Below are 15,265 nucleotides of genomic sequence, written 5' to 3' on the forward strand. Positions count from 1 at the left end.
ACACCTCTATTTTGTTGCCATTGTTCTGATAAAAGCTACCAATGAGCTCCAATGTCCAAATTCAGAAATGCTTTGCATTTCACATATTCCAGTCACTGGTACATCTTATGGACTTCTTAATTATTTATTGAACTGAACAGATAAAACTCTGTAATATTTGACTCTGTTGATTACATACTTTTTGTTGTTCTCCATTACCTTATATATTTATGTTCTCCTGCTTCTCCTTGTCTTTGTTTAAGTGATGCTTTTCTTTTATGTTTTATTATTTTCCTTTACTTATATTTTTTGCTTCTCCTCTTCTCCTTTACTTAATTTTTAGGCCCTGCCTACTTGTCACATCTCATCTCCTGCCATTTTTCTACTTCTTCTCTATACTACCACCATTCCTTTCTCATAAGTTGTACATTTAGTCAAACATAAAATTTTATAAAGTTTTAATTATTCATTATATATTTCCTCTTCTCAATACCATACTTCCACTGTGTCCATTCAGCTCCTAAGTTTATACTTCATTCTGACAGAATAAGCTTTAATATATCTCTATAGCTAACAGGATAATATATTTAGATTAGCAATAATTATATGAGAAACGATATGTATGTGACTTAATATACAAGTTTTAAAATTTTAATATTTTATGTAAAAATATGTCTTCAGTGTTTGATGTTGACACTAACTTCAAATGAGTCTTAAATGTATTCCTTTTTTCTTTTTTTCTCTGTCACTTCATTCTTCTCTATCATATTGTCATATACCCATTAAAGTTCAGTTTATGTATCTTCAATTATTTTTCCTTATGATATTGCTCAATTTAATACCAATTTTTGAAGTCAAAAGCTATGAGATGCAAAAAACAAGAGTTTAACTAAGAAATCAATAAAATAATATGGAACAATTTTGTTAATTAAGAATAGAAGGACTTCTGGTGATTATGCTCAAGCAGTAGATATAAATCCTGTGATAAACCTTAATTTCTTACACTCATAATCTTTTTTAAAATAAATCATGTTATTAAAACATTGCCCGAACCTGTACCTTTATCCAAAGTAATACTTGAGACTATCCATATTTTCCTACTATTGGAAACAACCATTAGTCATTTGAAGTTAGAATACTAATTCAAGGTTAGCACTCTATGCTTTCAACCAATAGAAAATCCCATCTGTACAGGGAAGAGATAGATTTGGATCAAAGATAGCTTTCATTTAGCAGTTCTTGGTACCTTTGATTGTTTCTGTAAATAACTTTCTGTTACAGATTGTCCCTATTGGACACAGAGACCAAAGTTTTGACAATTCACCTTCAAATCAGTCCTCTGACATGTATGTGCCATAGACCAGACTGAAGAAAATTTAAGTATTTAAAATTTAAGTAGACTATTTTACTTTAATATTATCTTATTATTTAATTCCAAACTTCTTATAGATTTAGAAGCAACAAAGAGAGTTTGAAGTTACCTGATTTCAGAGAAAATGATGTGTACAGATTTTGAATTCATCTTATATCAGCAAGTAGATCCTTGTTTTGTACCAAGAAAATAGTCGTGTTTATGCTATATTAGTTGGCATACAAAGAGTGGAATTCTTTTATTAAGAAAGACTTCTCTATATCTAATAAGCGCAAAGTATATTTCAATAAAATAAAACGTGGTAAGAGAGAGTGTATGCTTAACTAATTTGAGATGAATCTTCCTTTATTTATATCGCTTATTAGTGAACTGTCTTCTGAAAAGGAGTACCCAATCCCAGTGCCTTCTCTTGGTATCTCTTTTCCTAAAGAAAGCAGGACCCACAAGCATGGTCTTGATTATTCAGGTTTTACTTGTATTTGTGACTGAGAAATGGAAAAAAATTATAAAAGAAAAATGTTTTATAAATGTAGAGTCTTTGGAGTGTGTGTGTGTGTGTGTGTGAATCAATTAGTGTTCAAGAGAAGCAAGAATAGAAATGCAGTAATACATTTGGGAAAAACAGATGGATCTCTCATTGTGAAAACAAATATGTTCTAAGGAAGAGTTTTAAGTAGGTAGCAAAGTGAAGAAGTAAAAGAGATGAAAAAATCAGATGACTACAATGAACATGCTACAGAGTCACATGTTCAAATAAAACTAAATTCCCAGAGTCTTATTTTGAATTCATCAAAAGCTGGAATGATGGTTTATTGTAATGTTTATCTTCAATACACAGCAAGGCCCTGATGTAAAATAAGTGGTTTATAAGTTACATTTTGATTATTGGATGGATAAATTCACTATAGATTTGAGAGGGACTCTGGAAGTAATATACTTCAGGTAGAAGTTAATGCCAAAGGACTTGTGCATGCACTTCCTTTGCTTAGGAACTATGAATGCCATGAAGACAAATAGTTGGACCCCACACACCATTAGCCAAACATGGATCTGATGTGGGTTATTACTGTCTCGTGTTCATTAATTTCTTTCTAAAATATTCTCTTAACAGTGCCTAAAAGTAGAGATCACGCAATTGTGAAGAAAAATATGTTTTCCAAGGAGACACTTGTGGGCTCAAACCAACATTTTTTTAGTGTATAAAATTAACCCAAAATTAACTATTCTTTTTGTAAAAGAGGATTACTAAAGCACAGTTTAAACATGTATTTATGAATCATGGGATTTAAAGTTCAGAGGGCTCTTAAGAGTTCAACTCTTCTTTCTCTCACAGTATGGCAGTATCACGCTTTTAGACTTTGGACCATATGTGGTAACACTGTTCCTTGTTTCACTAATTGCAGCAGTCCTCATCAAAAGCAAATTCACTCATTTTATAAATGTTTGGAAATATCTCAAAGCAGTTATCACCTCACTATAGCTGTAGCTACTTACTATACGTCTTATGGCATAATTTCTTAAAAGTCCGCAACTGTCTATATTCTCTCTTCTTGGCCATGATAGTTTGAAACTTTCCCTTTTAAAATGAAGTAAGTTAAGTAGAACACTCTATTCCAGATATATTTTTTGGTGGGCAAAGAGCACAGTTGAGATGAACTCTTTGGCTCTGTGTAACATCCCTCCGTAATGAAACTTGAGAGTTTTTTTTTTTTTTTTTGGTAATATTCCAGCACCATCATCACTGTTGAGTCATACTGGGCCTGTTGTTAACAAAAATATTCATTTCCTTCAACTTAATTCCATTGTCAGTTGAGAGTTTCCTCACCTGGTATTAATACAAGTTACTTTTGAAGTATTTTAAAATATTCATATAATTTAAATAAATTCTGGGCATTAGTGGAGCAATCTACTTGTTTGAGAATTGCATGTTACTGAGAATTAGGAAGTCTATTATAGTCCTCACTCTGATCCAGACATGGTTTTTGATGATAGACCAATGACTTAATAAGCTACTGAACTTTTCTGGCCCTGTTTATGTCTGTTTTCAGAGTGTGTGTATTGTACGAAGTGTACTCAAAATGAACCTTGAACACAGAAAATTCTATATGTTTTTTATAATAGTTTATTTACATAAATTAGCACTCTACTTTTGGTTAAGTGGCTTTATTAAAAGAATTAATTAAAACGTGATAAATTTATAAAGATCCAGAAAATAAAGGTAACATTACCTTCACATGAAGGCAATGGATGCCATCCAGATTCAGTGCATACAGCATCTCCTCTTTCACTGTATTCATAACCCATGTTACATGTATATTGAAATCGTTCATTCTCTTTATAAATAATCTTCTGAGATATAGGAGATCCATTTATAATATCTGGGGATTTGCATGAAATTTCTAAATAAAAGGGATTAAATTCCAAAATGTTTATTGCAAATTAAAGGACTATGAACAGGACATAATTATACGAAAACAGAAATGCTGTTTCCATCAGGTAAATCAGTCAACTAAACAAAAGTTCTGTTTTGACTTGACTGCTTAATAAATGATTTATCTGAAGAAAGTTAAATTCTGATTAAAATTATGCTTCTAATTTTATTTAGTTTCAGGATAAATTAGCCTTCTTGAAATGAATAGTGACCAGTAACATTCATCAAGTGTATAAATAAAATTGATCATAAATATAGTTTTATTGTGAGGTTTTCACTGAATGACCTGCAAAAAATAACACATCTTCTAGTTATTGATAAGACAGCAATTATCAACAGGACTCTTTGTCAAAGACATTGATTTAACTCATTGTCATTACATCTCTGAAAAGTAACTGACCTGTTTTTGTGTCATCACCATTTAGCCAAGATTTCCTCAGAGAAAAAAAAAAAAAAAAATGGCCATCATCTTTTATACCCACTTCTCTCAAGTATTTTTACCTGGGATTGTGCCAATCATAAATAGTTTCCCAAACTCTGTTCTCCCACTTTCTAATCCATTTTCCTTGTGTATAGCTTAATGACCTCTCAGGTAGACACATCGTAACTCCACTTGAAATCCTTCATTGATTCCCAAATCAGTCTGAATAAAAGACGTGTTATTCAGCATGGTGCATGCAGCACCTCAGCACTCTGTATTGGCCCGCCTTCTATTTATCTCTGACTCATTCCCTACTTGCATCCTAGACTAAGGTGCCTAGGAACAACGGACAAGAATCAGTGGTGCTTCATGCTCCTTAAAGCCTCACTGCCCTTCCACTTCCCTTTCCCTGAACTCTGGTATGCTTTTGCTCTCATTTTCATCTACAACATCTCACTTTTTTCTTTAAGACTTAATCGTAGGCATCAGCCATTCCAGGAAGGTTTCACTAACCACAGGAATCTACTTGTAAGGATGTAAATTCCATCCATGTACTTCTAAAGTACATAATATTTGCTATGCTGAATAAAAATATTAGATTTAACGTAAAGAACTATTGTTGTTATAAAGAGTTCTTAAGAAGAGAGATTCTTTTATCTGTATCTAACTATAAGATAGAACAGACTTTAAAAGTAAAAATAATTTAGAGATTTTTGATAATATTAAAATATAAATATGCCAGAAACTTCTGCCAAACAGTTATTGGTAAAATGAACTTGAACTATGGTACTACTAAACAAATCAATGACGATGTTTATCACAGAAGCCAAAATCTTTGATTGGTCATGATGCACAGGTTGGCAGTATTATGACTAAAAAAATCCTGGCTTACAGTTTACTATAAAACTTTTTTAAAGAGGCAACAGTTTACTTAGTGGATTCTGTTCAATTCAGCAACATTTATAGTAAACTTGCAGTACAAATATAAAATAGGTCTGCTTCCTAAAAGTGTTATTCAAAAACGAATGTCATTCTAATATATCTCTGGAAATACATAATGAATCTTTGGCTTTCAAAATTAAAAACAAATGTCTATTCCAGAAGTCTTACAGCTTGCAGCAGAAATACTTAGCATTCTCTTTCAGCCTAAGAGGCAACTACAATGGAGTTATGTTATTAAAGCATGGACTCTGGTGTCAGATAACCTACATTTAAATCCTAACTTGACTCTTTATGCCATGATAATCCAGGGCATGTGATTTAACTTCTTTGCACCAGTCTCTTCAATTATAAAATAAAAGTGATAAGAGTAAATAAATCATGGAGTTTTTTGAAAGTTAAAATGAAATGATGCATGCAAAGAACTTAGCTCAATTATAGGCAGATAGGAAGTGCTGAATAAACATTAGCTATTGTTAATATAGCTGATATTCCTTAGAATGAACGACGTTTTAAATGTATATTTATATTTAAAAAGCTAAAAATACTAAAACAGTAAGTGTATCTTACCCACACACTTTGGTTTCTCTTTACTCCAAAAACCATCATCTGAACAATGCATTTCTTTATCTCCTTCAATCTTGTAGCCTGAGTTACATACAAATTGTACTACTTGTCCAAAACGGTATTCCCGATCTGGTTCCATTGCACCACTGACAATTTTTCCGTTCTCTGGTGCTGTCACTGGTAAACACTTCACAACTGAAGAAAATAAATATAATGTTTTCTAATGGAATTTTAAAAGTTTATTGTGAAAAATATGTGTGTGTATAAAATCGTCCTCAGGATAAGATTGGAGGAAATTACTTAAATTATTTTTAGAAGCATTTGATATACCTGTTTGCTAGAGACACATGCTTCTAAGAAACAAGCAAATGAAATGTTTATTCCTAATTCTTTTCTATGGGAGTGGACAATGAAAATTACTACTTTCAATGCTAGCTTGTATTTTTGTAGTAACAAACAAGTATTTTTAAATAATTAAGAAATATAAAGCTTGAGATAATTAAATACATTTTCATTTATGCCCTAGAATAATATAACACCGCATTCCTAAAAGATGTAAAAGCAAACTTTATGACATTAACTTCAATAGAGAAATCATCCTTAATTTTCCATCCTCTTCGACCTCAGTGTTTAAAATAATTTGAGTACTTCTTTCAATTCTACTTAATATTTTCAATTTCTCTAAGGTTGTGGTCAAACTTTATTGTACTATAGAATGACTCAGGATGCTTGTTAAAATAAAAATTTTAGGGCTATCTTCCTGCATGCTCACCCCAAAGATACTGATTCAGTAGGTCATTTTTTAGTAACCAAAGATTTTAGTTTTTAACAAGCATCCCAGGTGATTTCAATGTAGATGTTCCCTAGACCATTAATCTTCTTCCTCTAATTTTCATAGATGAAAAAACCTTCCATTCTTTTCTGTAGTTGACAGAGTTTTTGAATGATTATCACATTTCTTCTGTATCTCTCTCCACTTGCTACTCACTGTGGAATTAAGAAATACTACTCTGATTGATTTCTTTTATTTCCATAATGACTAGAGATTTGGATTATTAGCTCAAAACATGAAAACAGAATCTACATTTTCTCATTTTCACTGTTTGCTTTACAGACCAGTAAGAAATAACAGAGCTCGCCCTTAGTTTATTCCTCTTTTCAGTAAAGGTAAGTCCACAGGCAACCTCCCTTGGTGGGAGGTCTCAATCACATTCTCCACTTCAGCTGTTACCATAGATCCCTGCATTTGGGTGGTTACTGGGTGAGTTCTTCTTCATTAATAAAGGCAAAATTCTGGTCTTTATTTAGCTAATGATGCTTATATGCGTTTCTAGTCATTAGAATCCAAAAGGAAATAAAAATGAGTTTTAGATTCCTTAATGTCTAATACTTCAATTATTAGATCAGATCAGGCTGCATTTGTATTTGGCTTTTGAAACACCAAGAATGTAGTAATAAAAAGACTAGATTCCCACTCTACATTGTATGAGAAACAAAAAAATTAAATAAAAATATTTAATAGAGATTTTAAGATATTTTAATGTAAGACATTTTAAAAAAATCTTAGCTATTCATTTCAATATACTTGTAAATACATTTTATGTCTACCTTCACATATAGGAATATCATTGGTCCATCCATCTGTGTCACATTCACGGTAATTAATCTCACCTAGCAATTGATACCTGAAAACCCAAAAATAACAGAACATTGAGATAATGTATGTTTATATGCAGTTTTAAACTCAATGCCATTCTGAGTGTCCAGAAATTCCATATTAAGGAAAAAGAACAGCATATGCATTTTCTTGTTTCTTGTTTGTTTTTCCTTCCTCCTTCTCTTCCTCCTTCACTCTGTTTCTGTGGATTTTTTAATGTTCTCTAGAACATTAATCTTCTTCCTCTAATTTTCATAGATGAAAAATCTCTTAACCTCTCTCTCCCTTTATCTTTCTCTCCTTCTTGGTGCATGGACTGAAAATAATCATAATCCCTGGTTCATGACAAACTTATTATTGTTTCACACAAAGTATTCTTATTTTTCATTGAATTATCTAATTAGCTAAATTCAATAATATAATAAGCTCCATGAACTATCACCAAAACAAAAGCTAAAAATATCATAGTAACCAACAATTAACCTTATGTTTCCCTCTCCTCCAGTCTTAGACCATATTTCTGTCCTCCACGATTCTGATATTTTCTGAACACCTTAGGCTTTCTACATAATAAAGACAGTGCCAGCCAAAAGTTGTTAGTGTGTGATTTACTTTCAGCACTTGCCTCCATCTCTCCATCTCTATCCTAGAGATTTTTTCCTGAGAATACTCGGTGAATCAAATCTGCTTATCCAATCCATCTAATGTTGAACTTAAGTAATTTTAGTAACCCATCAAGCCTGCCCTTTGAATCTAAAAATGCTCTATTTGAATATGAGTTCCCTGGGACATGTGCAAAATGTGCAATCATTGCTAGAGGCTTCAGATCTATACATTTTTATCTCCTTAGCCAAGTCAAGTGCTGAACTTAAAAAGAGGGCACAAGCCTGTGATAAAAGAAATATTTCAGAGGTGAGGAAGGTAGCAAATTAAAAAATTCAGCCCCAGGATATTATAACCTATTTGGTTATGTGTGATAAGATCAGCAGTAATGATTGAAGGGCTAAAAATGTATTTGAAAAACCTCCCTCAGGTAGTGACTAAGGAGAGAATAAATTCATAAGAAATTATACTTATTTGGTATCTACAACATCTCAAGGTCTCTTCTAAGGGCTGCAGATGTGTGTCTTATTTATTTTTCCTGCCAATCCATGATGCACATAAAATGTGTTTGTTTTGTAGGAGAGGAAATGGTAGCGAAGAGATATTTTTTTAAATACCCATAAATGTTAAGTGGTAGAGTTTTGAAAGGCAGACTTACTCCAGTGACTAAGCTTTAAACTATTATATTTTATTGCTTCAAATTAAGAAAAAAAATGAGGAAAGAATAATATTATTCCATTTGTAATATTTGGTTACATTTATATTTATGAAGTATACGATTATAGTGATCTAATCCTGGTTTTCCCATACATAAATTTTTCTTCAAAATAATTTTTGATCTAGCAGAGAATAAGGGGGATAAAATAACACTGAGGATATACAGTGATGATTTTGGCAATGAAAACCCAGTAGTCGGGTACGAGGAACAGAGTCAACGATTCTGAAAGAGTAGTATTTTTAGTCCATGTGGTAAGAATAATTTGCAGACCTGGGACATTAAGTAACATTAGTTGTAAGTAAAACTTACAAAAAGGTGAAAGTCTTGCTTTCCTTAAATTTTATAAAACCTGTCAAAACAGTTACCATACAATATAAATTGGTTACAATTCCTATTGTTCCTGACACATTGAACTCCCATGATACTCTGCACAAAATAGAATGTCGTGAAGACTTGTTGGGTGAATACTTATATATGTGCATACTCATATTTCCCATTCTCCTATACTTATACTCTATCAGAGAAGTTATACTTCGTTTAAATTTTTCAATGTTAAGGAGATAATATGGTATCCAGATTTAATTATTTCCATCATAGTTAAATTTTCAGATATTTGTGTATTACTTTTTTAAATGCTCATAGAAAAATATAATAACCTTAAAAATATATAAAGTAGTACAGTTCCTATTTACTATCTTAATTATAAACCTCTTTTTGTATGGACTACATACCCCTCATTACATGTATACACAGCTTTTACACCATATTCAAACACATTTCCTCCTGTGAGGCTAAAAGAACCAAAGGGAGTATCTCCAGGATGTCCACAGGGCCTTTCTAAAATGAAAAAAAAAAAAAAGTTATGAATTAGTATGTAATAGCAAGGAAGATATTTTATGTAGGAATGGGGGAACAAGTATATTTGATATTATATAAGAAGACAGAGTGAATATAAGGAAAATTAAATATAGCAAAGCTATTATTTCATAATTGAACTTAAACTATATTCTTGCTTTTTTAATTTTGGAGGATGACCACCCCTTTTTGAAAATGATGATGAATTGGCTGGGCACGGTGGCTCACGCCTGTAATCCCAGCACCTTGGGAGGCCGAGGTGGGTGGATCACGAGGCCAGGAGTTCAAGACCAGCCTGTCCAGCATGGTGAAACCCCATCTCTACTAAAAATACAAAAATTAGCCGGGTGTGGTGGCACATGCCTATAGTCCCAGCTACTTGGGAAGGTGAGGCAGGAGAATTGCTTGAACCAGGGAGGCAGAGGTTGCAGTGAGCCGAGATAGCACCACTGCACTCCAGCCAGGCGATAGAGGGAGACTCCATCTCAAAATTGTGCCACTGCACTGCAGCCTAGGTGACAGAGCCAGACTCCATCTCAAAAAAAAAAAAAAAAAGATGATGTATTATCTTGTATTTGACTGGCAATAGTGATATAATTCAGCCATAGTTGCTACAATATTAAATCTTAAGTATTTTTACACCTAAAAGTTTTCATAAATTTCACAAATGTATTAAGTACTTACTCTGACATTTCCTTAATGGATTAAGAGCAACCCATTCTCCCTTCCTGCATACCATTATTATATTTCCAAGGGATCTATATCCAGGGCGGCATTTATAGATAGCCTGAGTGCCTTCTGGATATGTTTGGTCAGACCAGGAACCTGTCAGAATTTCTGTATTTCTTCTTGGAGGAAGTTCATTGCAATCTACAAACAATAAAAACAAAATAAGTGCATAAAGTATCTATTTAAATGTACAGTATATAAGTAATTGTTGCTTTTAAAAATGCCTAGACAGTCACAGGTCTATCTAAATTTCTCTCTCTCTCTCTCTCTCTCTCCTAACCCCGTATCTATGGAGTAAACATACATTTCATGCATGTAGTGTAACTATACATTTCACCTTATAAAATTTGTATCTACATAATTTTATAAGAATGTTCACTGTGGAAAAACACCTAAAAAACTTTGCAAAGCAATAGATGTATTTTGTTATATTACTCTTAATTGCTGGAGAGCATTCTACTATTCTTCCATTAATTTGGGAAATATTTATTGAGCACTATTCTAAGTTATAAGGAAAAAACAATGAAGAAACAAATTATCTGTTCTCAAAGCATTTCCATTCTATTAGGGAAGCCAGTTATTAAATAAGTAATCAAAGAGATATATAATATGCATTACAGGTAGAAAAATTATATTTACAAAAATGAAGCATGATAAGTTAATACAGAATTATACAGGCACTCCAAATAAGATAGAATAGGATGGAAAAGAACAATGTTTCTACTCCAAATTGGGACAACAAATTGTGTGTGCATGTGTATGTTCAAAGGTAAGTTGTGGGAGCAAAGAGGATTAAATGAACAAAACACAAGTAGGCAGGACCTGTTTCAAGTAAATATAGGGTCTCTGGCCATTTTTTGCCTGGTTATGTTTGTCAGCTCTGGATATGGATTGAAGATCAGGCCTCTATTTAGTCTGAATGGAAGAATGGTAATGAGATAAGAAAGAACCAAACATAAGGAGGCTATATCTAGCATGAAAAATTCTGAAACTTTGCCAAATCAGGTTGCTTTGCTAGAGTCTAGGTAGCTTCATACGGGAAGACTGACTTTCCCGTTGTCTCACAGAAAAAAAGTCTCAATAAGAAAATGGATCTGACTCAAATACACAACTAGTATTCTCATCAAAACATGCCATATTTGAAAGTCACTCTGGGTGATATTTAAGAGCAGATGTCAAAACAGCAGAAAAGCTGTATACACATATATATTATTTATATATAATAAAAGCTCTTTTTATATGTGTGTTCACTTTTCTGCTGTTTCATGTATATACGAGCATTTAAGATTATATATATAAGAGCAGAGTCAAAACAGCAGAAAAGCAAACATATATATAAACAGCTTTTATTATATATATATATATATATCATATGCTCACATACATAATATATATGTGTTGGCTTCTTCTATCTCAAAAGTCTAATATATGTACACACATATATAGTATATATATACACATATTTATATTTATGTATATGTGTATATGTATATACTCTGTGTGTGTGTGTGAGTATTAGTCTTTTGAGATAGAAGAAACCAACCAGATTCTTGACTTTAAAAACCCAAGAGGGTTTAATCTTTGAGACTTTAGAAACCAGAAGTGAGACTGACTCAAACTAAAAGTGTTACCCAGGTCCCTCTGAGTTAAATTTTTGAGTGGCTCAAGAAAGAGCAAACAATCTTGTTGATGAGAGTAAGTTATATAAACTTTGGTCATTACATGTTTTTGTTTAAAAATACGATTTTGAATAAAAATTAAAAGATACACAAAGAAGCAAAACAACTGTGAACAAAAAGAGAAAATAAATATTCAGTAGAACTAGACACTCAGATTCAGATGTTAGAATTAGTGTTAAGGTCTTTATAACAGCTATTTTAGGAACATTAAAGGAACTATAGAAAATATAGAGACGAAAATTTAAAAAAGATATTCAAAATAAAATTGACTCATAATAAATCATGTGCTATCTTAAAATTGCATAAAAAATCAGAAATAACAATTTGTCAGATGGTGTTAAGAATCAAATGGACACAGCACAATACAAACTTATTAAACTTAGAGGAAGTTTAATGTAAAAATATCCAAAATGAAATATAGAAAGACAAAAGTGTATAAACAACAACAAACAAAACAGAGTATAAAAAAATGTGTAGTGTAGAGTCAAGTTATAAAACATGTTTAATTGGAATTCTAACAATAGAGAAGAAAATGAACATAGGCAATATTTGAAGAAACAATAGCTCAAAGGTTTCCAAAATTGGTGAAAGAAATCAACTCACAAAATCAAAATTTCAACAAACCCCCAAAATGCTGTATACCAAGAAAACCTTTACTGATACTCTGCTGAAAACCAAAGATAAAGGCAAAATCTTAAAAGCAGATTGTATTAGTCCATTTTTGCACAGCTATGAAGAAATACTCAAGACTGGGTAATTTATAAATAAAAGAGATATAATGGACTCACAATTCCACATGGTTGGGGAGGCCTCAGGAAAGTTACAATCATGGTGGAAGGGGAAGCAAGGACCTCTTCACATGATGGCAGGAGAGAGAAGTGCAAACAGGGGAAATGCCAGATGCTTATAAAACCATCAAACCTCATGAGAACTCACTCACTATCATGAGAACAGCATAGGAGAAACTGCCCCATGATCCAACCACATCCCACTGGGTCCCTCCCTCAACACACAGGGATTATGGTGATTACAATTTAAGATGAGATTTGGGTGGGGACACAGAGCCTAACCATATTATTCTGCCCCTTGCCTTTCCCAAATCTCATGTCCTCACATTTCAAAACACAATCATGCCTTCCCAACAGTCCCCCCAAGTCTTAACTCACTACAGCATTAACCCTAAAGTCCATGTCCAAAGTATCATCTGAGACAAGGCAAGTCCCTTCCACATATGAGCTTGTAAAATCAAAAGCAAATTAGTCATTTTCAAGATACAATGGGAATACAGGCATTGGGTAAATGCTCCCATCCCAAATGGGATGAATTGGCTAAAACAAAGGGACCAAAGGCTCCATGAAAGTCAGAAATCCAATAGGGAAGTCATTAAAACTTAAAGTTCCAAAACAGTCCCCTTTGATTCCATGTCTCACATTCAGGTCACACTGATGCAAGAGGTGAGCTCCCACAGCCTTGAGCAGACCTGCCCCAATGGTTTTGCAAGGTATGGCCCCCTGCCCTGGCTACTTTCACTGCTGGCATTGAGTCTCTGTGGCTTTTCCAGGCACAAGGTGCAACCTGTCAGTGAATCTACCATTCTGGGGTCTGGAGGATCTGTGGCTCTCTTCTCACAGCTCCATTAGGTAGTGCCCCAGTGGAACCTCTGTGTGGGGGCTCCAATCCTACATTTCCCTTGCTCATTGCCCTAATAGAGGTTCTCCATGAGGATTCCTTCCTTGCAGCACACCTCTGCCTGGACATCTAAGCACTTCTATACATTTTCTGAATCTAGGTGGAGGTTTTGTATTCTGTGTACCCACAGGACCAACACCATGTGGAAGCCGCCAAGGCTTAGGGCTTTCATCCTCTGAAGCAATGGCCCAAGCTGTATGTTGGCCCCTTTTAGACATGGCTGCAGCTGGAGCAGCTAGGATACAAGCCACCAACTCCTGAGACTGCATACAGCAGTGGGGCCCAGGCCTGCAAAACCATTTTTCCTTCCTAGGCAACTGGGCCTGTGATGGGAGAGGCTGCTTTAAAGATCACTAACATTCCCTGGAGATATTTTTCCCTTGTCATGGTGATTAACATTTGGCTCCTCATTCCTTACACAGATTTCTCCAGTGGTCTTGCATTTGTCCCAAGAAAATTGGGGTTTCATTTCTATTGCATCATCAGGCTGCAAATTTTCCAAACTTTTATGCTCTGCTTCCCTTTTAAACATAAGTTCCAATTTCAAACCAACTTTCTTAAAGTTCAACGTTCCACAGATCTCTAGGGAAGGGGCAAAATGTTGCCAGTCTCTTTGCTAAAACACAGTTAGAGTGATCTTTGCTCCAGCTCCCAATAAGTTCCTGGTCCCCATCTGAGACCACCTTAGCCTGGACTTCATATTCCAGATCACTATTCAGCATATGCTGAATGCTTTGGTCTAAAGCATTCAACAAGTCTCTAGGAAGTTCCAAGCTTTCCCACATCTTCCTGTCTTCTTTTGAGACCTCCAAACTGTTCCAACCTCTGCCCATTACCCAGTTCCAAAGTCACTTCCACATTTTGAGGTATCTTTATAATAGTGCCCTACTACCTCGGTACCAGTTTACTGTATTAGTCCATTTTGCACTGCTATAAAGAATTACCTGAGACTGGGTAGTTCATAAAAAAGAAGTTTAAACTGATTCATACTTTCACATGGCTGGGGAGGCTTCAGGAAGCTTACAATCATGGTGGAAGGTGAAGAAGAAGAGAGGACCTTCTTCATATGGTAGCAGGAGAGAGAAGTGCAAGTTGGGGAAATGCCAGATGCTTAAACCATTAAATCTCATAAGAACTCACTCACTATCATGAGAACAGCATGGGGCAAACAACCCCCATGATCCAGTCACCTCCCACTGAATTCCTCCCTTGACATGTGATGATTATGGAGATTATAATTTAAGATGAGATTTGGGTGGGGACACAGAGCCAAATCATATCACAGACAGAGGAAACACTTTTTTTCCAGGAGAATAGTAAAAATAACAGCCAAGTCTGTGGAAGTACATCCTGAAGTCTGAATATATATGTCTTAGCATTACTAAAGTGCTGAAAATTAAAAGTCAGCAGAGAACTCTATAAATGGTGAAAATATACTTCAAAAATGAAAGCGAATAGAAACACATTTTTAAGCAAACAAAAGCAGAAAGAATTCAACAAGAGCAGACTCAACTATAGAAAAATACTAAAAAGTTCTCTGGGCTGAAGGAAACTGATCTAAAATATAAGCAAAGAAGTACAAAAAGGAATAAGCAGAACTGAAGAAAATAAATAGAATAGTAAATA

The 15,265-nt window shown here is 33.9% G+C and overlaps 1 protein-coding gene across 5 annotated transcripts in view; it reads right to left on the minus strand.

Annotated features, from left to right (window-relative positions):
• The window catches only part of CFH (complement factor H), a 107,922-nt gene that overhangs the window by 70,235 nt on the left and 22,422 nt on the right, over positions 1 to 15,265 (minus strand). For all 5 annotated transcript variants that reach the window (XM_054452254.2, XM_054452249.2, XM_054452255.2 and 2 more), the window contains exons 2-6: positions 10,227 to 10,412; positions 9,419 to 9,524; positions 7,318 to 7,394; positions 5,713 to 5,904; positions 3,580 to 3,750 (exon numbers count right to left, since the gene is read on the minus strand). In XM_054452254.2, coding sequence (XP_054308229.1) covers positions 3,580 to 3,750; positions 5,713 to 5,904; positions 7,318 to 7,394; positions 9,419 to 9,524; positions 10,227 to 10,412 — 732 coding nt within the window. The remainder of the gene's footprint in view (positions 1 to 3,579; positions 3,751 to 5,712; positions 5,905 to 7,317; positions 7,395 to 9,418; positions 9,525 to 10,226; positions 10,413 to 15,265) is intronic.

The sequence above is a fragment of the Pongo pygmaeus genome, chromosome 1 (genome assembly GCF_028885625.2).
Source record: "Pongo pygmaeus isolate AG05252 chromosome 1, NHGRI_mPonPyg2-v2.0_pri, whole genome shotgun sequence".
In the NCBI taxonomy this organism is placed as follows: Eukaryota; Metazoa; Chordata; class Mammalia; order Primates; family Hominidae; genus Pongo; species Pongo pygmaeus.